The sequence below is a fragment of the Macaca nemestrina genome, chromosome 15, assembly GCF_043159975.1.
Source record: "Macaca nemestrina isolate mMacNem1 chromosome 15, mMacNem.hap1, whole genome shotgun sequence".
NCBI classification, from domain to species: domain Eukaryota; kingdom Metazoa; phylum Chordata; class Mammalia; order Primates; family Cercopithecidae; genus Macaca; species Macaca nemestrina.
Window position 1 is genome coordinate 94,152,244 of NC_092139.1, and position 26,557 is coordinate 94,178,800.

At 49.3% G+C, this 26,557-nt stretch overlaps 1 protein-coding gene across 3 annotated transcripts in view; it reads right to left on the reverse strand.

Annotated features, from left to right (window-relative positions):
* Positions 1 to 26,557, reverse strand: part of LOC105495718 (tyrosylprotein sulfotransferase 2) — a 63,392-nt gene that overhangs the window by 23,981 nt on the left and 12,854 nt on the right. Inside the window, exon 1 of one of the 3 annotated variants that reach the window (XM_011765462.3) lies at positions 16,421 to 16,575. The exons of 1 other annotated variant lie outside the window; for it this stretch is intronic. Coding sequence is in view for 1 of the 2 variants with exons in the window: in XM_011765459.3 (XP_011763761.1) it covers positions 889 to 938 (50 nt within the window). In the remaining variant the exon portion in view is untranslated. Of the gene's footprint in view, positions 1 to 888; positions 962 to 16,420; positions 16,576 to 26,557 lie in introns of those variants that run through there. One more of the 3 variants, XM_011765459.3, reaches the window with a different exon arrangement.

The window sequence follows — 26,557 nt, forward strand, 5'->3', positions numbered from 1 at the left end:
TTGTTGGAAACAGCAGGGTTTCATTTCACCAGGTGTGGTGACTCACACCTGTAATCCCAGCACTTTGGGAGGCCGAGGCGGGCGGATCACGAAGTCAGGAGATCAAGACCATCCTGGCTAACACGGTGAAATCTCCTCTCTACTAAAAATACAATAATAATAATAATAATAATTATTATAATAATTAGCCGGGTGTGGTGGAACGCACCTGGGAGCTCCCAGCTACTCGGGAGGCTGAGGCAGGAGAATCACTTGAACCTGGGAGGCAGAGGTTGCAGTGAGCCATGATCGCACCACTGCACTCCAGCCTGGGTGACAGAGCAAGACTCCATCTCAAAAAACAACAACAACAAAAAAAACAGGCAGCAGGAGACCATGGGAGGGGACTTTGCTCCCTCTTTCCATTGACCCTGAAAAGCCCCTGGAAGGGAGGGGGCTGATCAATCTAAGAGATCCCCTTAGACTCAGATTCATTCATTCCACCAATGTTTACTGAGCAAGTACCATGTGCAGGGCCCTGCTCAACATACTGGGATACATCAAAGGCAGCAGACAAAGGTCCCTACCTTCACAGAGCTGACATTCCAGTGGGGATCCAAGAAACCAGTGTGTGAGACAATGACACCAGTGGTAAAGGCTCAGAAGCAAATGCCCATGATGAGAGGTGGAGGCATTCCACAGGGGTTAAAGAAGGAAAGAAGGGGGTGACATTTGCACTGAGACCACACCGAGTTTTGGCTCAAATCTATACGAACTTTCTAAATCATCATTTCTCCAAGCTCAGCAGATCAGGAGGTTCCCAAGAGAAAAGCAGCAGGGGGGCAGGGAGAGGACAACAGCAAGGAGCTGGCAGCGCACAAAGCCGGCTCGGGAGGTCACTGCACTTACAGAGTGGCCCTGGAGCAGGGCCCAGTGCCCACGTGCTCAGGCTCAGCCATCAGCCCTGCGATTCCTCCCCATGGGAACCAGCTTCCAACATTCCATTGCCATGGCTATTCCCAACCCTACCGGACCACGCTGACCACACCACCTCCCACCCACCATGCTCCAACCTTCTGCAGAGCTGGGAGATGCAGGTCTCTTGGGCAGGGTCCCTGGGAATCAGGGACCTCTGAGCTATTACAGGGGGAAGCCAGCCAAGAAAGCCCTCCAGATTTCAATGGGGTGAGAGTAGGGGAAAAATAATTCTGAAGCTCTGGACACTGCTTGAGCATAAAAAGCATGCAGAGTGGTTCAAGAGGGAAGAAGGGTAGGGAGGCTGGCATGCAGCCTTAAAAATACTAGCTCAGGCCGGGCACAGGGGCTCACGCCAGGCACAGTGGCTCATGCCTATAATCCCGGCACTTTGGGAGGCTGAGGGGGATGGATTGCTAGAGGAAAGGAGTTTGCCACCATCCTGGACAATAAGACGAAACTCTCTACACAAATTAGCTGGGTGTGATGATATACACCTATAGTCCCAGCTACTTGGGAGGCTGAGGTGGGAGGATGGCTTGAGCCTGGGGGGCAGAGGTTGCAGTGAGCCAAGATCACACTGCTGTACTCCAATCTGGGTGACAGAGAGAGATTCTGCGTTAAAAAAAAACAAAAACAAAAACAAAAAACAAAAAAACAACAAACAAATAAAAACATTAGTTCAGACTTAGAGCACTTATTATATACCAGGCACTGAGCTAAGAGTTTTACATATATCATTGCATTTTGTCTTAACCATTGACCCTATTTGACCCTCCCTTATTAAACCATCCATTTCCAGGGGCTCAGAGATGTAAAGAGACCTGCCCAAGGCCATGCAAGTTGGTAGGCAGGGGAGCTAGAAGGAAAACCCAAGTCTCTCTCTTTCCAGAGCCTGTGCTCTCCTCCCTGTCTTGTTTTGCATTTTTTCACCTAAAACCATCAAAGCAGGGTCCCACACACTGTCCCAGCCTCCCCCTCAGAGGCCCAGTTCAGCACTCTGTCAGGGACTAGCTGGGGGTGGGGACTGATGAGGCTGGGGGTCACATCCTGGCTCCCTCACTCAGAGGCTGGGTGTCCTGGGTCAATCTGGGGCAGCTCTTTGAGCCAGCCTCAGTGTTCTCATCTGAGAAATGGGAATAACACCTGGAAGAGTGCCATGGGAACTACGTAACTTCCATCAAGCCAGGCAGAGCCAGCATGAGAAAACTATTACCATTTAATTTTTTCCTTTTCTTTTCTCTTTTTTTTTTTTTTTTTTTTTTTGAGACAGGGTCTTGCTCAGTCCCCCAAGCTAGAATACAGTGGTGCAATCATGGCTCACTGCAGCCTCAAGCACCTGGACTCAAGAGAATTCTCCCATCTCAGCCTCCCAAGTAGCTAGTGCGCCACCACGCCCGGCTAATTTTTTTTTTTTTTTTTTTTTTTTTTGTAGAAACGGGGTCTTAATACATTGTCCAAGCTGGTCTCAAACTCCTGGACTCAAGTAATCCTCCTGCCTGGGCCTCTCAAAGTGCTGGGATCACAGGCATGGGCCACTATGCCTGGCCGCCTTTTTTTTTTCTTTTTTTTTTGAGATGGAGTCTCGCTCTGTCGCCCAGGCTGGAGTGCAGTGGAGCGATCTCAGCTCACTGCAAGCTCCACCTCCCAGGTTCAGGCCATTCTCCTGCCTCAGCCTCCCGAGTAGCTGGGACTACAGGCACCCGCCACCACACCCGGCTAATTTTTTGTATTTTTAGTAGAGACGGGGTTTCACCGTGTTAGCCAGGATGGTCTCGATCTCCTGACCTCGTGATCCACCCGCCTCGGCTTCCCAAAGTGCTGGGATTACAGGTTTGAGCCACCGCGCCCGGCCGCCTGGCCGCCTTTTTATGTTATGATCAATCATTACAGCACATGGATAAAGACTGGCAGGGACATACACAAACTAAGGAATGTGTGGTCCAGTCAGGTGGGGTCAGGACTGACTTTTTTTCCCCTGTTATTTGTCATTAGAGTCAAAAATGCACAGTTGGCCCTGTACATTTTGACGCTCAATGACAACCATGGAGGGTGGGCAGTATTATTAGTCAGGTTTTACAGAAGGGGAAACTGAGGCTTAGAGAGGTGAAATGCTTTGTTGGAGGTCACACAGGTGGTAACTGATTGAGCCTGAACTGGAAGTCAGGCTATCTGATGCCAGAACCCAAACTGTTTCCCCAACGTTCGACGACCCTGCTTTATCATCTCTCTTGGGGGTGGGCAAGCTTCTGTAAAGTCATAAAACCCATGTTTTTGGCTCCGTGGACCACAAGAGCTCCAATGCGACTTTGCAACTATAATGTAAACAACCAAGATGACACATACATGAAGACATGTGGCTATGTTCCGATAAGACTAGTTACAAAAACAGGCGGTGAGCTAGATTTGTCCCGTGGGCATAGTTTGACAGCCCCCTTATCTATATCACGAAAAGACACTATCAGTCAAGCGCAGTGGCTCATGCCTGTAATCCCAGCACTTTGGGAGGCCAAGACAGGCGGATTACCTAAGGTCAGGAGTTCGAGACCAGCCTGGCCAACATGGTGATACTCCATCTCTACTAAAAATACAAAAATTAGCCGGGTGTGGTGGCAGGTGCCTGTAGTCCCAGCTCCTCGAGAGGCTGAGGCAGGAGAAGTGCTTGAACCCGGGAGGCAGAGGCCGCAGTGAGCTGAGATTATGCCATTGCACTCCAGCCTGGGTGACAAGAGCGAAACTCCGTCTAACTTAAAAAAAAAAAAAAAGACACGCTCAGCAGCACCTGCCCTCAGTGCAACCTGGGCAAACTCACAGAGCACAATACAGTGAGCAGAGGTGGAAGCCAGTTTGGTTCTGGGACTTATCTCAGTAGGGACTGTGGGAGGACCCAGGTGGCCAGCCTTTGGTAAGAGAAAAATGTACAATTCGGGAAAACAAACAGTTGATTGAAAAGAAAAAGAAGTGCACACTCATGCATGGGGAATCATCCAGCATCCTGTCTGTTGCCACGTAAGGACTAGCAGAGAGGCTTGTGTATGCCTGGCAGTCTTTTTTTTTTTTTTTTAAAGAGACAGGATCTCCTTCTGTCTCCAAGGCTGGAGTGTAGCGGCATGATCATTGTTCACTGCAGCCTTGAAACTCCTGGTCTCAAATGATCTGCCTGCCCCAGCCTGCCAAGTAGCAGGGACTACAGGCAAGTGCCACCACGCCCAGTTAATTTTTTATTTTTGTGGAGAGGGGGTCCCACTATGTTGCCCAGGCTGGTCTGAGTTTAATCCTCCCACCTCAGTCTCCCAAAGTGCTTGGATTATAGGCATGAGCCACTGTACCTGGCTGGAAGTTTTATATACAGTCGCCCCTTGGTATCATAGGGGATTGATTACAGAATCCATCTCGAATACCAAGATACAGGATGTTCAAGTCGCTTATATAAAATGATGTAATATTTGCATATAACCTACACGTATCCTCCCATATACTTTAAATCAGTGCTAGATCAATTATACTACCTAATACGATGTAAATGCTATGTAGGTAGTTGTTACACGTATTGTTTAGAGAACAATCACAGGACAAAAAAAGTCCTGTTCATGTTCAGTACAGATGCAACCACCCATTTTTTCCCGAATATTTTCGATCACTGTTGGCTGAATCCTCGCATGCAGGACCCATGAAGACAGAGAGCCAACTATATATTTTGACCCTAATGACAGCCTTGGAGGGTAGGCACTATGACGATTAGCCACGTTTTACAGAAGGAGAAACTGAGGCTGAGAGAGGTGAAGTGCTTATTGAATTGGCTGAGTCTGATCTGGAACTCAGGTCCCTCTGATGCCAGAACCCAAGCTCTTAACTACCTCTTCCAAATCTCCACCCCACCCCATACACAGATGGGGAAGCTATGTGCCCCAGGTCAGACAGCTGCTCAGAGTAGTGCCTGGCTCAGACTCCTGGACCATCTCCCAGTCTTGCCCTCGGCACCTGGCACAGCCCCTGCTCTGGACTTCCTGCCCAGAAACACAGAGGGCCCCTGCCTGGTAAAGAAGGCAAACAGAAAAGGGCCAGCATGATCTTGCAGGGACCGGTGCTTCCTGAGCCCTCACCCCCAGGTGCCATGGGATCCCGTCTCCACTCCTCTGCCCAGAAGCTGTCAGAGGTGGGGGACTGAACACAGGCGCAGGAATCCTCCACACCTGGCTGATTCCTAGCAATGCAGCCCTGGGTTGGGGGTCAGTGGGGAGGTGTTATCTAACTACTTTGTGCCTCACTTTCCTCATCTATGAAATGGGGAGGCCATTAGCACTTGTGCAGATGAAATAAACTTGCAGTGGCTCATGCCTGTAATCCCAGCACTTTGGGAGGCTGAGGCGGGCGGATCACCTGGGGTCAGGAGTTCGAGACCAGCCTGGCCAACATGGTGAAACCCCGTCTCTGCTAAAAATATAGAAATTAGCCAGGCGTGGTGGTGAATGCCTGTAATCCCAGCTACTTGGGAGACTGAAGCATAAGAATTGCTTGAACCCAGGAGGAGGAGGTTGCAGTGAGCCAAGATGGTGGCGCCACTGCACTCCAGCCTAGGTGACACAGCAAGACTCTCTCAAAACAAATAAATAAACTCACATAGAGCACTCAGAACAGAGCTTTGTTACTACCTGACTGTTATTCCTTCCCTTTAGGGTGGTGGTTAAACTTTGGTGTGCTTCTGAATAGCCCAAAACTGTTAAAAGGCAGATTCCCTGGGGCCTGCCCTCAAATATTCTGATTTGGAAGAGACAAGGTGGAGCTGAGGGCATCTGCATTTTAACACGTGCTGCCGCCCCTTGCCCCTAGGGTACTAAGCTCAGTGTTCTAGTAGGCTGGTGCAAAAGTAATGCAGTTTTTGCCACTGAAAGTAATATCAAAGACCATAATTACTTTTGCACCAGCCTAACTGTTTACTGGCTTCCCACCTGGGCCAGGCTCAGGAATACAATCGCCGTGGAGTGCAGGGGTCAGGAGTGTAGACCTAAAGCTGGACAGACGCAGGGTGCAATCTTGCTGTGGTCACTCACCAGCGGCCTTGAGCCAGTGACCTCTTGTCTCTCAGCCTCACTCACCTGTTATAAAGTTTAATATTTCCAAAATAAATCTGAAAATGGCATCTACCTCCTGGAGCTGTCGTGAGGCTGACAAAGAGTGTGAGCCCCGAGGCATCAGCTACAATTCTGTACCATTATTTACTAGGACAGACACAGCCTGCCCATGAGTGTCACGGCCATTGAGCCGGCAGACAAGCAACCCAGTGGGATGGATGCCCAGACAGACTGGGGTGTGCAAGAGGCGGTGGGAGCACGTTCAGGGCATGCTGGAGCACCCGGTGCCACGTCCTGTCCAGAAGACCTAATAACACCCAACAGACAGGCACCACCACAAAGCGGCATCCACTCCCACTGCTGGCCTCCCACGGCAACCCTGTGGGGGAGAAAGCCCCTCTCTGGCTGGATCATGAATAAGAAATCCAGAGGGGGAATGGGCTGGTCTCGAACTCCTGGCCTCAGGTGATCCACCCTGCTGCACCTGGCAGCTCCACGACTACTGTAGTTTATCACCTATGTTGTCACCTGGAGGAGATGTTAAACTAGGGTCAATAAAGATGTAATGTTTCCCCCCATCCCAATTCCTAGGCCCCCGAATGCAGCCTGGGACCCCAATTAAGAATCACTGCCAGGAACGGGCTGCTCACACTCACACAGCAGGTGTGGGGCAGCATCAGGACTCGAACCCAGATCTAATGGGTTCTTCCACCATTTTGTGCCATGGATCCCTTCAACCATCTGGTGAAATCTATGGGCCCTTCCCGGAATAATGCTTTTTAGTGGAATACAATAAAATATAGAGGATGAAAAGGAAACCAGTATAGTAACATTTGGCTAAGAATGTGATTACAAAAAAGGCTGTGAAATACTATCTGTAACCTATCTGCTCCTTTTATTAAAGCAATCAATAACAAGACCTAGTAGCAGACAGAATAATCACTGTCAGCTGCATGCAGTGATAAGTAGACACATCTATGGCACCTAAAATGTGATATAAAAACATGGGCCAGGCACAGTGGCTCATGCCTGTAATCCCAGCACTTTGGGAGACTGAGGTGGGCGGATCACCTGAGGTCAGGAGTTCAAGACCAGCCTGGCCAACATGGTGAAACTCCATCTCTACTAAAAATACAAAAAAAATTAGCCAGGCATGGTGGCAGGTGCCTGTAATCCCAGCTACTTGGTAGGCTGAAGCAGGAGAATCACTTGAACCCGGGAGGCAGAGGTTGCAGTGAGCCGAGATCACGTCACTGTACTCCAGCCTGAGCGATGAGAGTGAAACTCCATCTCAAAAAAAAAGTGTAGTTTCTATTGGTGATGCAAGTGCTGCCACTACTACTGTAATTTATCACCTATGTTGTCACCTGGAGGAGATGTTAAACTAGGGTCAATAAAGGTGTAATGTTTTACCCCATCCAAATTCCTAGGCCCTCCAATGCAGCCTGGGACCCCAATTAAGAATCGCTGCCAGCATCTAGCTCCGTTATGAACACAAATCTATGGCTGTTGGGGCCAAGGAGCCGTGGTCCTGCCTCAGAGGGGTCTAGACTCATCTTCCCTCCCATTCCTGCCCGTTTCCTCGCTCCACCATCAAACATAAGAGCAGCAGAGATTTGCACCAGAAACACTTGACGGCATATTGTGGAGCATGGTTTGCATGTTCTGATTTTATTTTAAGAAGTAAAAGTGGCCAGGAGGAGCGGCTCACGCCTGTGATCCCAGCTGCTCACAAAGCTGAAGCAGGAAGGCAGCTTGAGCCCAGGAATTTGAGACCCAGCCTGCGGCTATCAACATAGCAAGACCCAAATATAAGTAGGTAGGAGATGACAACTGTTATAAAAGAACCAAGGCTCCTCTCCACGCTGGCATCACACGCTGGCATGTGACCTTGGCTACTAAGTTAGCAGTGTGAAGGCCATCAGGGACCAAAGTGGGGGTGACCCTGGCACAGACACTGTACACATGGCCCTGAGGGAAAGCAAACATCCGCAGCGGATGAGGGGAGGCACAGGCAGGTGGACAGAGTCCCACGCCGCCAGCCAGGCCGGGTGTGCACCTGCGTCTGCCCCAGACCCTTGGCAACATCACCTCCACTCTCTGGGCCTGAGTTTCCTCATCTGTAAAGTGGACCCAATAATTCTTACTAGCAGTGCTGCTATGAGGATTACGTGAGATAGGGGCTTAAACAAGGGAAAGACGAGAGGGCTGTGGCTAATGCCTTGTAGCTCTTCAATAACTGTGGCTCCCGTCTGAATCTACTGATGAGAAATCAGCAGTGGTGGGGAGGAAAAGTGGGGAAAGAAGACTGGCAAGCCCTAAACTGTGCCAGGCTTTGAATGCCAGGTAAGGAGCTTGGAGTTATCCTGGGAACAGTGGGAAATTGTGAGCATTGGTCTGGTTTGTGACCTGGGAGGGACGCAGGCTCTCTTTGGTATAGGATGCCTTAAAAGACAAGGGCTGGAGTCCAGGTGATAGCTGCTGGGGGACCCAGGGAGCCATCTCAAAGAAATGAGATGGGGCCAGGCATGGTGGCCCATGTCTGTAATCTCAGCACTTCGGGAGGCTGAGGAGGGAGGGTTGCTTGAGCTCTGGAGTTGAAGACCAGCCTGGGCAACGTAGTAAGGCTCTGTCTCTACAAAAAATTAAAAGTTAGCCAGGTGTGGTGGCATGCTCCTGTAGTCCCAACTACTTGGGAGGCTGAGGCCAGAGGATCACTTGGGCCCAGGAGGTCAAGGCTACAGTGAGCCGTGATCACACCACTGTACTCCGGCCTGGTTGACAGAGGGAAACTTCGTCTCAAAAAAAATATTTTTTGGAGACAGAGTCTCCCTCTGTTGCCCAGACTGGAGTGCAATGGAGCGATCTCAGCTCACTGCAACTACCATCTCCCGGGTTCAGGTGATTGTCCTGCCTCAGCCTCCTGAGTAGCTGGGATTACAGGCACTTGCCACAACACCGGCTAATTTTTTGTATTTTTAGTAGAGACAGGGTTTCATCACGTTGACTAGGCTGGTCTCCAACTCCTGACCTCAAGTGATCTGCCTGCCTCGGCCTCCCAAAGCGCTGGGATTACAGGCATGAGCCACTGCGCCTGGCCTCAAAAAAAAAAAAAAAAAAAAAAAAAAGGAGGGAGATGGGAGGAGAGAAGGGAGACAGCAGCAAAGGAGACAATGTGGGCAGCAGGCGGATGTGACATGGAGAGATCCCCCTACTCTGGTCCTCACACATGACTCACCGGCTGGATGGACAAATCATAACTTCTCTCGGGGTGGGCTTGCTGGTCTCGCCTGTCAGATGGGGAGACACAGAGAAGGAAGGGACAGAGTGGTGGGGCCACCCTAGGGAGAGCAAAAGGCTCGCCTGGCAGGGCGGGAACAGGGTGAGGTAAGCAAGGCATCGTCCTTGAGCACAAAAACTCAAGGAGGTGCCAAAAAGCGCAGTAACCAAGATCAATAGTGTTTCAATGCAATCTTTTTTAGATTAGTGGGAAAAAAATCCATGACAAACAAACAAAAAAATGTTTAAATAAATAGGACAAATGATGTTGTGCTGTGCTAAGACATACTGGAGCCAAGGCAGAAAGAAAAAAATCAGTAATACTGATCCTGACATTATTTACAATTTTTATATGTTGTTTTTCATGGATATTTTTGCATTTAGATTGTTTTATAACAGCTTTACTGAGGGACAATGCACATATCATGTAACTCACCTATTTAAAGCGTACAGTTCATGGGCCGGCCGCAGTGGCTCACGCCTGTAATCCCAACACTATGGGAGGCCGAGGTGGGTGGATCACCTGAGGTTAGGAGTTCGAGATCAGCCTAGCCAACATGGTAAAACCCCATCTCTACTAAAAATACAAAAATTCACAGGGTGCAGTGGCAGGTGCCTGTCATCCCAGCTACTCAGGAGGCTGAGGCAGGAGAATCACTTGAACTTGGGAGGCAGCGGTTGCAGTGAGCCGAGATCGCGCCACTGCACTCTAGCCTGGACAACAGATCGAGACTCCGTCTCAAAAAATAAATAAATAAATAAATAAAGTGTACAGTTCAATGGTCGTTAGTATAATCACAGAGTTTAGTGTATTCACAGGTTTCTAGCATATTCAGAGTAGTACACTCACAGAGTTTTCATATAGTCACAGTCAATTTTGCAATATTTTCATCACCCAAAGACAAACCTCGTACCCTTAGGTGTCAGACTCTAATGCCGTTCTCCTCCCGGCCCCAGGAGACCGCTACACTACTTTCTGTCTCTATGAGTTCGCCTGTTCTGAACATTTCATAAAAATGGATTCACACAAAGCCTGCTCTTTAATGACCAGCTTTTTCCACTTAGCACGCTCTGTTCCAGGTTCATCCGTTAGTTTTGATTTTTCAAATTTTGCATTAAAATATTATCTTGTTCACTTGATCATCCCCTGCTGCCTAGGGCTCTCCCAGGTCAAACCCCGGTTTCTGCAAACCCCCATTTAACAGCATGGATCTATTCACACCTTCACCCAGGAGCCAGGGAGCTTGTGGCCCCCAGAAACCTCCTAGCCTGGACAGCAGGGCCTTCTAGGAGCCTCTGAGGAAATCCACAGTGTGACAGACCAGGCATAGGAGCATATTATATCAATGTATATGTATCATATACATATCAACGCTGTAATACGATATAAAATAAGAGAAGATGATTTCTAGATTTGATGCATAACTTTGGATCCTTGAGCTCTGGAATGCAGAGCCAGCAGTGGCCTCAGAGAAAGCCTGGGCAAGCTCAGAAAGGAGAGTGTGGCCAAGGTCACACAGTAAGTTAATGGCACAGCCAGGCCTGAACACCTGGCTGGGTTCTTCCCATGCACCCAGAGGCCTTCTCTGCTGGCATCATGCTGGCTTGCTCTTCTAACAAGATTAGGTGTGACGGCCTCCTGGTTAAAGTGTGGCTCTGGAGTCAGGCTACAGATGCTGGCTACAGAGCTACATGACCTTGGGCAAAAGACACTTAACCTCTGTGGGCATCAGTTTCCTCCTTTGTAAAATGAGAATCATATTACAGCAGTGCCCTATGACTGTTGTAAGGATTAAATAAGATACTGCATGTGAAGCACTCAGTTTCACGCCTAGCAAACAGCAGGTACTCTAGGTCCTATTATCATTATTACTATTATTAGTATCTGGAATCTAGCAATCTCATGGAGAGTCCTTTGTAGGACATGGAATGCTATCCCAGCAGGCACAGGAAGGAAAATTTAGGCTTAGGTACTAGGGAGCCATGGCAGGTGTTTGAGCAGTGGGTGAGCAGCACGACTTTGAAGCTGCATAGGGCTGGCAGCCAGTCCAGTACCCACCCACAGGGGACATCTCTGCCAAGGTCCTTCCTCGCCAGCTCCAAATCCCTGGCAGTCCTCCCAGTGCTGCTGGACAAAGCCAGAGCACAACTCCCACAGGCTTCACCCCCTGACATCTCCAGCCTTGTCTGCTTCCTGGGTGCCAGCCGGGCTGGTGAACACCAAGCAGTCAACAAGCTGGGGGACTTGAAGCAGCTCACACAGCCTCAATCCACAGATACAAAGACCAGGAGGCCCAGAGGCCCGGCAGGGGTCACAGGATGGTAGAGGAGAAACTGTTCCTACTTTAGAGTCATGAAGGCAAGCCTAGCTCCTCCTTTGCTGTGTGACCTTGGGCAAGTCCCTTTCCCTCTCTGAGCTCCAGTCTGCCCATATGCAAGAAGGTCTTATCTGCTTCTGTATGCTTAGGGGCTGCTGGAGAGATGCAACACAATAAAACAACAATGGTGTCTTTTGGCGGCACCCCCACCATGAGCCAGACACCATGCTGAACGCTCCAGGTGTGTAACTTCACTAAATCCTCACAGCTGTACAAGCCAGTCCATGTACCTTTCTACTTTTAAGATGCACTTAATTGCTCAACTCACAGGTATAATCGCCATATTAAAAACTGGAGAGAGAAGGCATCAGTCTCTTTGGAATAAAAGATCCAATCCCATGTTCTTCCCCCTTTCCTGAGAGGTAACTGCTATTGATTAGTTTGGAGGGGAGCCATCCACACTTGCTTTTTCTTTTTCCTTTTTTTTTTTTGAGACTGACTCTCACCCTGTCACCCAGGCTGGAGGGCAGTGGGGCTATCTCAGTTCACAGCAAACTCCGCCTCCCAAGTTTAAGCAATTCTCCTGCCTCAGTTTCCCAAGTAGCTGGGATTACAGACATGCGCCACCATGCCCAGCTAATTTTGTACTTTTAGTAGAGACAGGGTTTTACCATGTTGGTCAGGCTGGTCGCAAACTCTTGACCTCAAGTGATGTGCCCGCCTCAGCCTCCCAAAGTGCTGGGACCAGGGGAGATTTTGCCATTCAGGGAACCACTGGTAATGTCCAGAGATAGTTTTGGTTGTTACAGTTAGGGATCATCTCATGGGTAGAGCCCACGGATGCTGCTAAACATCTTACAATGCCCAGGTAGCCCCCAGCACAAAGAATCATCCAGTCCCAAATGTGAGTCATGCCAAGGTTAAGAAGCCCTGGATTCTACATAGCCTCCTGAAACGGGCTGGGTTCACTCAACACGAGGTCTTTCCGTGTCAGCATGTTTGCACTACCATCCAGTAAACATTGCTTGAACACCTACTGTGTTCTAGCACCAGGGCCAAATCAGTAAACAAGACAAAGCCCCAGCTTCCAGAGGGCACTGATATCCTTGCAGAAGACAAGACACATCAACGTGCAGCACCTTGATGGACCTCCCTCCCACCCTCCCTCCCTCTTTTTTTTTTTTTTTTTGAGACGGAGTCTCACTCTGTCGCCCAGGCTGGGGTGCAGTGGCATGATCTCAGCTCACAGCAAGCTCCGCCTCCCAGGTTCACGCCATTCTCCTGCCTCAGCCTCCCAAGTAGCTGGGTCTACAGGCACCTGCCACCATGCCTGGCTAATTTTTTTGTATTTTTTAGTAGAGACGGGGTTTCACCATGTTAGCCAGGATGGTCTTGATCTCCTGACCTTGTAATCCGCCCGCCTTGGCCTCCTAAAGTGCTGGGATTACAGGCGTGAGCCACCGCGCCCGGCTCTCCCTCCCTCTTCTTAATTGTTCCAGAGCATCCCAGCAGGAACAGCCCACCGTTCAGTTAGCCAAGGCCTTCTGACAGACATGTAAGCTGCTTTCGTCTTCTTGCAATGGCATACCCTCACAAAGGACCCTGCCTCCTTGTGCCCATGCATGAAAGGTGCCCTAGGGCCTTACCAGGGTCTTGCAAGCAGCAAGGCCACCTGGGAGCCTGCTAGTCCCATGCCTTAGAAGGTACCGAACCGGCATTTTAACCAGACCCCAGGCGTTTCCATGCACAGTACGATTTGAGAAGCACAGCTCTAGGTAGCTAGCTATAGGGGGTTGGCGGCCTCAGGGGCCACTCTCCCTTTATATTTCAGCAGATACTGCCGAAGTGCCCTCCCAAAGACCCTCCTGCCAGCCGTCTGCATGTTCCCCTTCTGCACCAACTTCGTGTTGCCGGAGGTTGCCGTTTTTGCCAAGCTGATGATTCCTCCCATTTTCCAGCTATGGAGACTGAGGCTGAAGGAGGTATCTAGGCCTCTCCCAGTTCTGACTTTTAGGAGCTAGCCACAGCCTGCGTGTCTTCATACCAGCTTCCTGATGAACCACTCTCACTCTCAGCAGCTGCCTGGAGCAGGAAGGAGGAAAGATTACAGCTCACCCAGCAGAGGAAGCAGAGTTCCTGAGGGAGGCAGCAGGCTTCGTGGGCTGGAAATCTGTGAGCGCCACTGGCGAGGCTGCTCCTGTGCCCCTTCGTGGCCAGTCATGCAGGACGGAGGACCAGACTGGGCACAGCACAAGCCTTGCCCTGTCATGAATAACAGGTAACGCCGGAGGGCTAAGCAGAGGAGGGAAAGTGCTCCCGGGCCAAGAAACCAGATGAGACTCCAACTTTGCTCTCACCAGTTGCACATCTTAGCCTCAGTTTCCTCCCTGTAAAAATGACCTGTAAAGTCAGCATTACTCATCTGAATTCTGCCTCTGTGGAGCTGTGTGACCCTGGGAAAGCTGCTTCACCTCTCTGAGCCTCCACTTTCTCAGCAGTGAAATGAGGACATAACACACAGAGTGGAGAGGCGAAGCCATCTGCAAACAGAGAATACTGTCCGCACAGCCCCCACTGAGACTGCATCATGCCACCTCCAAAACACCCAGCCCAGGAAGATCTGTCACCTGTGGGCATCTCTGATCTTTCCTGAGCTCTAGCTGCCACATGGGCCAGGCCGTGCAAAGCTGGCAGCCCCCAGAGAAGGAGTGCCACTTGCTCTAGGTGACACAGCTGGTAAGTAGTAGCGAGCAGAGCCAAGCAGCAAGAGATGAGGTTTCAAACCTGAGAGCGGTACAGGAAGCAGCCAGGGTGGAGGCGAGGGTGAGGCTCGAGCTGGCAGGTGTCTGGAGTGGTGACCACCAGGAGCTGGCAGACCTTTGGTGGCCAAGGTCTCTTTCCTGCTGGCTTTTAGCTGGGAGGCGCCTTTGAAGGATCAGTCAGCCTTGCTATGGGCCTGCCTCTCCAAAAGGCTCCTCCCTCTTCTGAATCCATTCTTGTTGCTCACCTGTGGACTGGCAGCGGGCACCTCCTCTCTGGGGAATCAGGGCTTCTCTTGGCAGCTGTGGCTCAGGTTTCCCAGGCCACGCAGTCTCCCTGTGGCCAGACTTGCCCTCTTCTCTGGAATCCCCTCTTGTCATGTTGGCCAGAGGATGTCAGCCCCTGCCTAAAACCTTCCACAGAATTCTAGCTCCTTCCTGTAGTCTGTAACAGCGCCACCCAATAGACATGCAGTGTGAGACACACTTCAAATTCTGTTTTCCAGTAGCTACGTTACAGAAGTAAATTTAATAACATTTTTATTTAACTTAATATATATAAAATATTATCATTAATCAATACAAACATTACTGAGATAGTTTATAGTCTTTTTTTTTTTTTTTTTTTTAAGTACTCAGTCTTTGAAACCCGGGGTATAATTTCTACTTTCAGCACATCTCAATTTGGATGCTAAATTCTCGGTAGAAATAGCTAATCTGTACAGAGATTTCATAAAATTGATAGTTGAACAAAGTACATCCACATACCCAAATGGTTGCACACACTCTTAAAAGTTTTCTAAGAATGGGAATGAGTATCTGTTCTGAAATTAAAATAGATAAAGACTTGAAATTCAGTTCCTTAGCCACAGTAGCCACATTTCAAGGGCTCTGCAGCCACATGTGGTTCGTGGTTCCCTTGGTGGGCATGAAGGTTAATAAACTCCTGGCCAGGCGCGGTGGCTCGTGCCTGTAATCCCAGCACTTTCCTGGGAGGCCGAGGCAGGTGGATTACCTGAGGTCAGGAGTTCGAGACCACCCTGGCCAACGTGGTGAAACCCTGTCTCTATTAAAAATACAAAAATTCGGCTGGGCGCGGTGGTTCATGCCTGCAATCCCAGCACTTTGGGAGGCTGAGGCAGGCGGATCATGAGGTCAAGAGATCGAGACCATCCTGGCCAACATAGTGAAACCCCGTCTCTACTAAAAATACAAAAATTAGCCAGGCATGGTGACACGCGCCTGTAATCCCAGCTACTTGGGAGGCTGAGGCAGGTGAATCACTTGAACCCAGGAGGCAGAGGTTGCAGTGAGCTGAGATCACGCCACTGCACTCCAAATTGGCGACAGAGCGAGACTCTGTCTCAAAAAAAAAAAAAAAAGAAAAGAAAAGAAAAGAAAAAAAACTACAAAAATTAGCTGGGCGTGGTGGCAGGTGCCTGTAATCCCAGCTGCTCGGGAGGCTGAGGCAGGAGAATCACTTGAACCTGGGAGGCGGAGGTTGCAGTGGGCCGAGATTGAGCCACTGTGCTCCAGCCTGGGTGACAGAGTAAGACTCCGTCTCAAAGTAAGTAAATAAATAAATAAACCAACAAACAAACTCCTTAAGGCCAGGACAACACTCCCAATCCCTCTGCTCTCCCCTCTTCCCCCGCTCACATCGAATTGTAATTGTTCATTTTGGAGTTTCTCAGTCTCTGCACTACAGACATTTGGACCAGATCACTCTTTATGGCAGTGTGGGGTGGGGCTGTCCCATGCATTGTAAGATGTTTAGCAGATTCCCGGCCCCTACCAAGGAGATGCCACTAGCATCCTCTCCCCGAGTCCTGACAACCAAAAATGTCCCCAGGCATTGCCAACTGTCCCCTGGGGGTGCAGTCTTCTCCATTAAGAACACTGATCTACTGCGGGGTGAGAGAGGGGTGACACTAAGCCAATTCTTTCCATCTCCCAGGTACCTGTCCAGTGCCTGATACACAAAGGTGCCCAAGCCTGAACCTGAACACAAGAGGCTTACTCCACCCTGAGGACTCACCTCTTCCAGGAAGCCTTCCACAATGCCTTAGCCCAGTTAGTGTTTCTGCTGGGCTCCCACAGCCCGCTGCGCTCACCGCTGGCACAGTCCCCTCCAAGGGTAGGAAATGGGCCTTGCTCACTGTGTATTTTCAAGGCCTGCCCCAGAAGTTGGTATACAGACCTGAGAAACAGGGACGACTTAGGCTGAAAGCCATGCAAGGCCAGTTTTACCCATTTTAATTCAGGGCCTCCTCATCCCAGCAAAGGTGATAATATCAGCGACAGTTCCATTTATACACCAGGCAATGAGCTAATATCCACAGGATTTAGAGAGGGAAACTGAGCCCCACACAGGTGAAGCTTGTCCTGGATTCCAATGACCTCGAGGCTTAAAATTCCTGGTTCCTCCTCTTATGGATCAAATGAAGTCATGCATGAAAAAAGACATTTGTAATACATATCAAATAAATATTATACCTGCAACATATAAAGAGTTCTGTGAAATCAATAAAAACAAAAGGACAGGCAACACAATAGAAAAATGGGAATGTCTGAAGACATACTTCATAAAAGAGGTTATCTAAGTGGTCAATAAGCATATGAAAGGTGCTCAAACTCAAATCCATCGGGGGAAAAAAAGGAAATTTAAAGTACATTGTGGGATCATTACATAACTAACTAAAAAGAGAAAAGGATACCAAGAGTTGGCAAGGATGTAATGCAACCAGAACTCTCATACTCTGCTGGCGGGATGGAAACCTGGTACAACCCCTTTGGAAAACTCTGGCTTACCTGAGACAAAGACTGAATGTGCACCTTCTCTACAACCCAGTAATTCTACTGCTGATTACACATCATGAGAAATGCATTCAACTGTTCACCAAAGGGCACATATCAAAATGTTCCCGGTGGCACGATCGTAACTGCCCCCAACTGGACACTATCCAAATGCCCATTGGCAATAGAGCGGATAAATAAGTAAATATAAATACATAGATATATACTACACAGCCAGGAGAAAGAACAAACCAGAACCTCAGGCAATAACACCTGTGATGCATGAAAGAAGTCGGCACAAGAGAGACCATAAAATATGGTTCTGTCAGAGGCACTGGAACCACAGCGACTCCATCTCTCCAATATGGGCTAGGTAAATGAGGCTGAGACCTGCTGGGCTGCATTCCCAAGAGGTCAGGCGTTCTTAGTCACAAAGACAGGAAGGCAGCAGGACTGGTTTCATAAGATACAGGTCATAAAGACCCCGCTAATAAAACAGGATGTAATAAAGAAGCCGGACAAAACCCGCCAAAACCAAGATGGCAACAAAAGTGACCTCTGGTCATCCTCACTGCTCATTATAGGCCAATTATAATGCATGAGCATGCTAAAAGACACTCCCACCACCAGTGCCATGACAGTTTACAAATGCCATAGCAATGCCAGAAGTTACCCTGTATGGTCTAAAAAGGTGAGGAACCCTCAGTTCCGGGAACTGCCCACTCCTTTCCCCTTATTTAGCATACGATCAAGAAATAACCATAAATATAGCCAACCAGCAGTCCGCTGGGCTGCTCTGTCTATGCAGTAGCCATTCTACTGTTTGTTTACTTCCTTAGTAAACTTGCTTTCACGTTATGAATTCACCCTGAATTCTTTCTTTCTTTTTTTTGAGATGGAGTCTTGCTCTGTTGCCCAGGCTGGAGTGCAGTGGTGCAATCTTGGCTCACTGCAAGCTCCGCCTCCTGGGTTCATGCCATTCTCCTGCCTCAGCCTCCCGAGTAGCTGGGACTACAGGCACCCGCCACCATGCCCGGCTAATTTTTTGTATTTTTAGTAGAGACGGGGTTTCACCGTGTTAGCCAGGATGGTCTCGATCTCCTGACCTCATGATCTGCCCGCCTCGGCCTCCCGAAGTGCTGGGATTACAGGCATGAGCCACTGTGCCCGGCCTCACCCTGAATTTTTTCTTGCACAATGTCTAAGAGCCCTCTCTTGGGGTCTGGATCGGGACCCCGTTCCAGTAATAGTTCCATGGATATAAAGTACAAAAGCAGGTGAAATTCTAGGGGGAGATACCAGGATGGTGGTTACCCCTGGTGGGGGAGGGGTAACTGGAGGGGGAGCAAGGTGTCCTGGGGCAGGGAGGGGCGCTGTGTACGTTCAGCTGTTGACCTAGGTGCTGATCACATGGACATACTTGTCTTTTGAAAATTCATTGAGCTGTATGTTTATGAAGTAGGCACTTTTCTGTAACACGTTAGACTTGAATAAAAATAGTCTTAAAGAATCACACTTTCAGCAAGCTTGGTGGCTCCCACCTGTAATTCCAGCACTTTGGGAGGCTGAGGCAAGAGGATCACTTCAAGGCCAAAAGCTGGAGGCCGCAGTGAGCCATGGTTACACCCCTGCACTCCAGCCTGGGCAACAGAGACTTTTGTCTCCTAAAAAAAGAAAATGAATGGCCTGGCACGGTGGCTCATGCCTGTAATCCCAGCACTTTGGGAGGCCAAGGCAGGAGGTTCACCTGAGGTCAGGAGTTTAAGACCAGCCTAGCCAATATGGTAAAATCCTGTTTCTACTAAAAAATACAAAAATTAGCCGGCCATGGTCGTGGGTACCTGTAATCCCAGCTACTCAGGAGACTGAAGCAGGGAGAACTGCTTGAACCTGGAAGGCGGAGGTTGCAGTGGGCCGAGATCGTGCCACTGCACTCCAGCCTGGGTGACGGAGCAAGACTCTGTCTTGGAAAAAAGAAAGAAAGAAAATTAATTAAAGAATCACACTTTGTCAAATGCTGAGGAATGGTGTTGCTGGCTGAGGCATGCTACCCGCCCCACTCCACCCCACACACCTTTCTCGGCTGCTGCAGAGGAACACACAAGACTCTTCTCATTCATTCAATCAACACTTGCAGGACGGTGCTCTCCCAGGGCTCGGCTCGGTGCCGGCTTCCAGGAACTTAAAGGGGAATTGAGCTTCAGCCTCTGATCATGCCACCCACACCCCAGCTCCTGGCACAGACACTTCCCAGACCCACACTCAATAAATAAGCAGCCAGGCCACGGTGGCTTTTGATCAGATGCCAAGGAGGTGATGTCTGCTTGTCTTCCTCTTTCTCTACAACCCATGAAAAAGTTTACAGGGTTTTTTTCTTATGCGGGGCCAAACCCAGCCATTCTGGCACAGGTGTCAGGAGGTCACACTCGGCTACTTGTCTTTGACCTAGATTGGGCCAAACGTCCATCTTTGAAGCAACACTGCAACCTGGGAATGAAATGCTGTGATTGGCTAGGCCTAGGTTACATGCCCTCTCTCCTCCCTCCAGCCCAGGAGATATCAGCACCCCTGGATGCTCCCCACAGGCTGACATCTCCTGAATTGTCATCTCCAGCCCAAATCTCTCTCCTCACTTAGACGTAGGTGCCCATTCTCTTCCTCCCTGAATCTGGTCCTTTCTCCAGCATACCCCACCTGCGGCTGGTAGCAGCTCCATCCTTTCATGCTCATGCCAAAAACCTTGAAGGCAGCTTTGATTCTTCTTTCTCACCCTAATCCAATCCAGCAGCAAATCCTGTTAACTTCACCTTTAAAACAGAGCCAGAATCCGCCATTTCTCACCACCCGCACTGCCAAGCGTTTGTTTCAGGCGTTCACTTCTTACCGCTCTGGTCCAAGCCACCTCATCACCAGCTTCCCTGATTCTGCCCTTGTCTTATCAGTTGATTTTCAGCAAGCAGCCACAGTGACCTTAGGAAAACGGAAGTCAGGCCATTTGCTCCTGACTTCTCCTTTGCTCCGCACCCTCCCATGGCTCCTACTTTACTCAGGAAAAACCAGTCCTCATTTGCCTTACAGGTTTGGCCCTGTCCCTTACCTTTCTGCCCCCAACCCCACTGGCCCCTGCCTCTTCTCCAGCCACGCTGGCCCCCTTGCTGTCCCTCAAACACACAAGCACACTCCCTCCTCTGGGCCAGTGCCCTGGCTGTGCCCGCTGCCTGGATGCCCTTTCCGCAAACATCCACTTGGCTCACTCTCTCACCCTCCTGTTCTCTCTCACATCTCACCTCTTCAAGGTCTCTTCTGATCAACCAGTTAATGCTGCAACCTGCCCCACCAACACAGCACTCCAGAAGCCCTCACCCTGTGTGATTTTTCTCCCCCAGCACTCACCGCCTTCTAACACATCATATGATATTACATATTCTGCATTCATTGTCTGGGGGCCTTGAATGCTCTGCTTACTGAGCACTGCAGCTCAGTAGGTGCTCAATTAATATTTACTGGATAGAGATGTCACTCTGCACCCCTTCTCCTGAGGACACAGAATCCTGACTGGCCCCTCTCAGCATAGCAACCGTGAAATGGCCAGTTCTCCACTAGTCCGTCACTTGGATTCCTGACAGCATTTCAAACTCAAGACAATCAACCTGAACTCATAATGGGATCTCCTGAGCTTGGTTTCTCTTCCAGGCTTGCCTGTTGGAACAAGCCAGAAACCCAAGATCATGGTGAACCTCTTCCTCCCCATGAACCCCTGATCCAATCACCACTGAGTCCTGTGCATTTACATGAACCCCTGATCCAATCACCACTGAGTCCTGTGCATTTACATGAACCCCTGATCCAATCACCACTGAGTCCTGTGCATTTACATGAACCCCTGATCCAATCACCACTGAGCCCTGTGCATTTACATGAACCCCTGATCCAATCACCACTGAGCCCTGTGCATTTACATGAACCCCTGATCCAATCACCACTGAGTCTGGTGCGTTACACTCATCACCCCCAGGATCCAGCTGTTTCTCTCCATCACCAGCAGCCCAGTCCAAGTCCCCATTGTCCTCCACCTGATCACGCTTCCACCCCTGCCTATCCCCATATGGTGGCATGTCACCCCCTGCCTTCACTACACTTCCAAAGCTTCCCACTGTCTTCAGGATGCAATTTCTTCACGTGGCTTAGAGGGGTGTCATGATCAGACCCCTTCTCCAGCCCAATGGACTTTCTATCAGCTCCAAGGGTGCCATGCATCCCTGGTTTTCTTATTTTCATTCTCAGTCACCTTCGACCCCTGGTGCAGACATATAACCTAGGCCTGGCCAATCACAGCATTTCATTCCCAGGCTGCAGTGTTGGTTCAAAGACAGACATTTGACCCAATCTAGGTCAATGAAACTCAACTGGAGACTTTTACAGAATTCTGTGGGGAGGCTAAGCAAGTAGGGTACAGGGCTGGAGGTGTGGGGGCCATCTCTAGTCACCACCTGCAAAGCCTGTGTGAGAGCAAAGCCAACCTAGGAAGGTGGAGCCAAGAGATGGAGACATAAATCCCTGAAATTAGTTGAGTCCTTGGATCTAGCCATACCTGAGGCTCACTTCTTACATAATTCAATAAATTTACCTTTTTGCTCAATGCTATGGTTTCTGCCTCTCAAGGGTCCTAGCTAACAGGTATATCCATACCCTCTTCCCATCTTATCTTGGGCTGCTTGTTATGTCCTCAGCTCAAGTATCCCCTTCTCCAGGAAGCCTTCCCTGAATACCCCGACTAGATTAAGCTCTACCCTCCCATGTCTCACAGTCCTCTCTGTCTACCACTCACCATTCTGTATGGTAAATGCTGTTTGCCCTTCTGTTTCCCATATTCCACTGTAAGTGCTCACGGGCTGGGAGGCACCGCAGTCTGGTGGGTTTTTTTCTTCTCTTTCTTTTTTCCTACACTTATCACAGAGCCTGACACTGAGAGGCATTCATATTTTACTTTTTGAGATCATTTTGCTCATAGTAAGTTTCCTCAGATATCAGGGAGTAGTGAAAAAGGAATGGGTTTTGCAGAAAGATGCACCTGAGTTTGAATTCCCCACCTATCAGCTTTGTGGCCTCAGGTAAATCACTTAACCTCTCTGGGCCTCATTTTTCTCATCTGTGAATTGGGAGAGCAGCTAAGTACATGGAAGGGCTTTACTACCATATTAGAGTCCAGTTAAGTGTTTAATTAATGATAGTTCCTGGCTCTACTTTCTTTCTCCAGGGACTGCTCAAGCAATCCTCCCACCTCAGGCCCCAAAGCAGAGAGGACCACAGGTACACACCACCACGCCGGCTAATTTTGTTTATTTTTTGTCAAGATGAGGTCTCTCTATGTTGTCCAGGCTGGTCTCAAACTCCTGGGCTAAAGCGATCCACCCTCCTCGGCCTCCCAAAGTGCTAAGATGACAGGTGTGAGCCATGGCGCCTGGCCTAGTTCCACCGTCTTATCTGAAGGCTTGGGTGATGGCCCGGGCCAGTCACCAACTCTGACTTCCGCCCCAACAATGTGGATGTGAGTTTCCACACAAGATGTGACTCTAGAGTATCTTTATTAACATGTCAGAAAGTTTTCTGACGTTTTTGCTTATGAAGTCTTCAGCTAACTTCCCTCTTCCCCTGGCCCCAACTGCCGTTTATGGCTTTTCTGATTGCATGACTTTCCACTTCTTTGTTGTGGAGGTTTTGCAATGGCTGACAGCCAAAAAGTGAAAAGGCTTGACCAAGAACAAAGCGAGCAAGAAATAAATACTTGCTGGATGTAATGTTCCTCAACAAGATGGCCTCAACCTTTTTTTTCTGTGGTTCATCCAGGAAGCATGAGGCCTTTATCCAGGTAATATTTTGGGCATATTACTAGGGGCAGCAGTTGGCTCTAGGTGGGGGTTTTAAGAGCAGAATTTGTCAGCCCCAGTTCTGGGGTAGCGCATAGTAGGAATACAGTTTCCTGAGCATTTGCCTGCTCCTCTGTTTCCTTCCTAGACAGACTGTGATACCTTCTTCCTTTTCACTTACTCCTAGAAGCAGGAAGAACCGGAAGAATTGCAAAGGCTTTAAGAGCTGCTCATAGTATGAACACTTAAACAATCACGGGGAGAAACCCGTAAGAGAGAAGGGGCATGATCTCATGGTTCACTGTTTTGGGGGGCAGATTCACAGTTGGGGAACAGCCTTTTCCTAATGGTGCAGGGCTTTGGGGGACCTGGGTATTATGGAAAACATTTCCATCTGCAGACTTGCCTGGCCATTACCAGGAAGCAAAATGCCATGGGAAGAGTCCCTTAACTTCTCTGAGCCTCAGTTTCCTCATCTGTAAAATGGGTGAACAACAAAATCTTCGTTACTATGAATTACTGAGCAATTCTATGCATTAGGTGCCACATAACGATTATCTGTCACCCACAAAATCATCACTATTATGATCCCTGTTGCACAGATGAGGAAACTGAGGACCAGAGAGAAGTGTCTGGCCCAAGGTCTCAAAGCTCATGCATAAGCCAGCTGGAGTTCTAACTCAAGTGTGTCTGACTTGAGAGTTGCTATCATCCCACAACAACAGGCCTCCTCTTGATGCCTGCCTTCCGGGTCACTGTGAGGTTCCAACGCCATCACACACGCAAAAGATAAAGATACTCCCTGAGGCACCTGTTGGCTCAGGAACCAGCAAGCCATAGGTACTGGGGAGGCGACTGGCTAGAAACAAATACAAGTCCTTTGGATCTTCATTGTCTGCTTTTCTCCTGGGCTCCCCTCGTGCCCAGTCATAAGTAGAGAGGGTCCCAGAGAACAGAACTGAGGAAAAGGCAACAGTGAGTAACTGCATCCTTGCAATGAAGGAGCGCCCACCAGCATCCTCACCCCCCAGAATGTAGGCTCCCAACCACGAGATGCACTGTGCCTATCACCTCCCACCACAACTCCAGCCCTGCCAGGAACTCGCCACCAACCAGGAGAACCCAACCAGAAAGGGGCTGGGAGGACCCGTCCTTTCCTACCCGCTCTTGGAGGGGCTGCATGCCATTGGCTTTCTGGACCATAAAATGAGACATGCCATGAACTTCCCCACCCTGTCCATCCCGGGACCCTCTAAGGGACTCCAGCACGAGGACACAGTCCATGACCTCTAAGATTTGAGCCCTCCCTACAAGGACCTGTCCTCACTCAGTCTCATTTCCTATCACACCTTAGATGCAGAGGTAAGAATCTAGGTTTGACTCTCGCTCCTCCACTTCCCCAGACAAGTGGTCCAATTCCCCCATGCCCCATGTCTTTCATCTGGAAAATGGGGATAACAGCACTTCCCTGGAGGTTGAGATGAATTTGCACCTAGGAAGTCCTTAGCAGAGTAACTGACACACACTAGGGCATCCATAAACACTGGCTGTGACTATTACGACTTTGACACGGAATGCCTTCTTGACCCCGTACTGATACTATTCCTTCTTCCCACAATGCCTCCCTTCCCTTTTTGCCTCCTCTCCCAAATAATTATGGCGATAACAGTAATCATCACACATACCAATTGCTAAGGGCCTCCTACTTGCAAGACCATGCACAGAATGCCTCTCAAAGACCATCTCCTTCCTGGTGCATCCTCCCGAGACAGCGACACTATCATTTCTATACTTCCCCTTGTGTCCATCTAAAACATCAGCTCTCCCAGGGGAGGAGGAACAGGGTCTCTCCTGCTCACTGCTGGATTCCCGGCATCCAGCATAGAGCAGGCACACAGGAGGTGCTCAGTATTCGCTGCATAAATGAGACCTCACTGAATCCTCACAAAAACCCACTGCTGTAAGTGATGATGGTATCCTTTTAAAATGAAGATGCAAAGGACACACAAAAAAATTAAGGAAATCATTCAAGGCTGCATCACACCAAATGGCAAAATGCAGACATGAACCTGGGGCTGTGGAGTGCTAAATTCACACTCTTACTAATTAAGGAAATTCCACGTTCCAGACGGGGCTCCACCCCGTACGCCTTGGAAGGCTTCTCTGACAGCTGCCACTGACAACGATGGAGCTGGTCTTCTTGAAACACCATCAAAGCTGGACTTTGAAAGTAACATTCCTGGGAGACTCTGTACCGGCAAAGCCCCAAGTCAGATCTATAGGAGCTTGTGGGTCAGCACAGGAGATTGACATCCAAGTAATGGGATAATTTGCAGAACGAAACAAGAGCTTGGGCCGGGCGCAGTGGCTCACGCCTGTAATCCCAGCGCTTTGGGAGGCCGAGGCAGGCGGATCACGAGGTTGGGAGATCAAAACCATCCTGGAAAACACAGTGAAACCCCATCTCTACTAAAAACACAAAAAATTAGCCGGGCGAGGTGGCGGGCGCCTGTAGCCCCAGATACTTGGGAAGCTGAGGCAGGAGAATGGCATGAACCCAGGAGGCGGAGCTTGCTGTGAGCTGAGATAGCGCCACTGCACTCCAGCCTGGGTCACAGAGCGAGACTGTCTCAAAAAAAAAAAAAAAAAAAAGAAACAAGAGCTTGGTTAGGGGAAGCAAGTCATGTCATCACGGACATCAGAGGAAGGAATCTGAGCTGAGTCTAAAAGAATGCCAGCATTTTAACGCGTACAGAAGTTGGAGGAAGCATCCCAAGTAGAAGCAACAGCTCGAGCAGAGGGCAGAAGTGTGAAAGCACACTGGAAATGTGGAGAATGGCAAGGAATTCACTGTGAACAGAACAGTCTCTGTGGAGGAGGGGAAAGTAAATAATCATGGCAATAAGAATAACACAATAATAGGAAGACTAAGCCGGGCACAGTGGCTCATGCCTGTAATCCCAAGCATTTTGGGAGGCCGAGGTGGGAGAATTACTTGAGACAAGGAGTTCAAGACCAGTCTGGGCAACATAGCAAGACCCTGTCTCAAAAAAAAAAAAAAAATTAAATTAGCCAAGCGTGGTGGTGCGTACTTGTAGTCCCTGCTACTTGGGCGGGTGAGATCACTTGAGCCCAGGAATTCAAGGCTGCAGCAAGCTATGATCACGTCACAGCAATCCAGCCTGGGTGACAAAGCAAAACCCTGTCTTAAAAAAATAAAAAATAAAAAGCAAACATGCATATAGTGCTTACTATGTGCCTGGGGGGGTTTCTACACACTTTACAAATACCTGTGCTTTTTTTTTTTTTTTTTTTTTTTGAGACAAGGTCTCGCTCTGTTGCCCAGGCTGGAGTGTAGTGGCGCTATCTTGGCTCACTGTAACTTCCACCTCCCGGGCTCAAGCGATTCTCCTGCCTCAGCCTCCCGAGTAGCTGGGACTACAAGTGTGTGCCACCACGCCTGGCTAATTTTTTGTATTTTTTTTTTAGTAGAGATGGGGTTTCACCGTGTT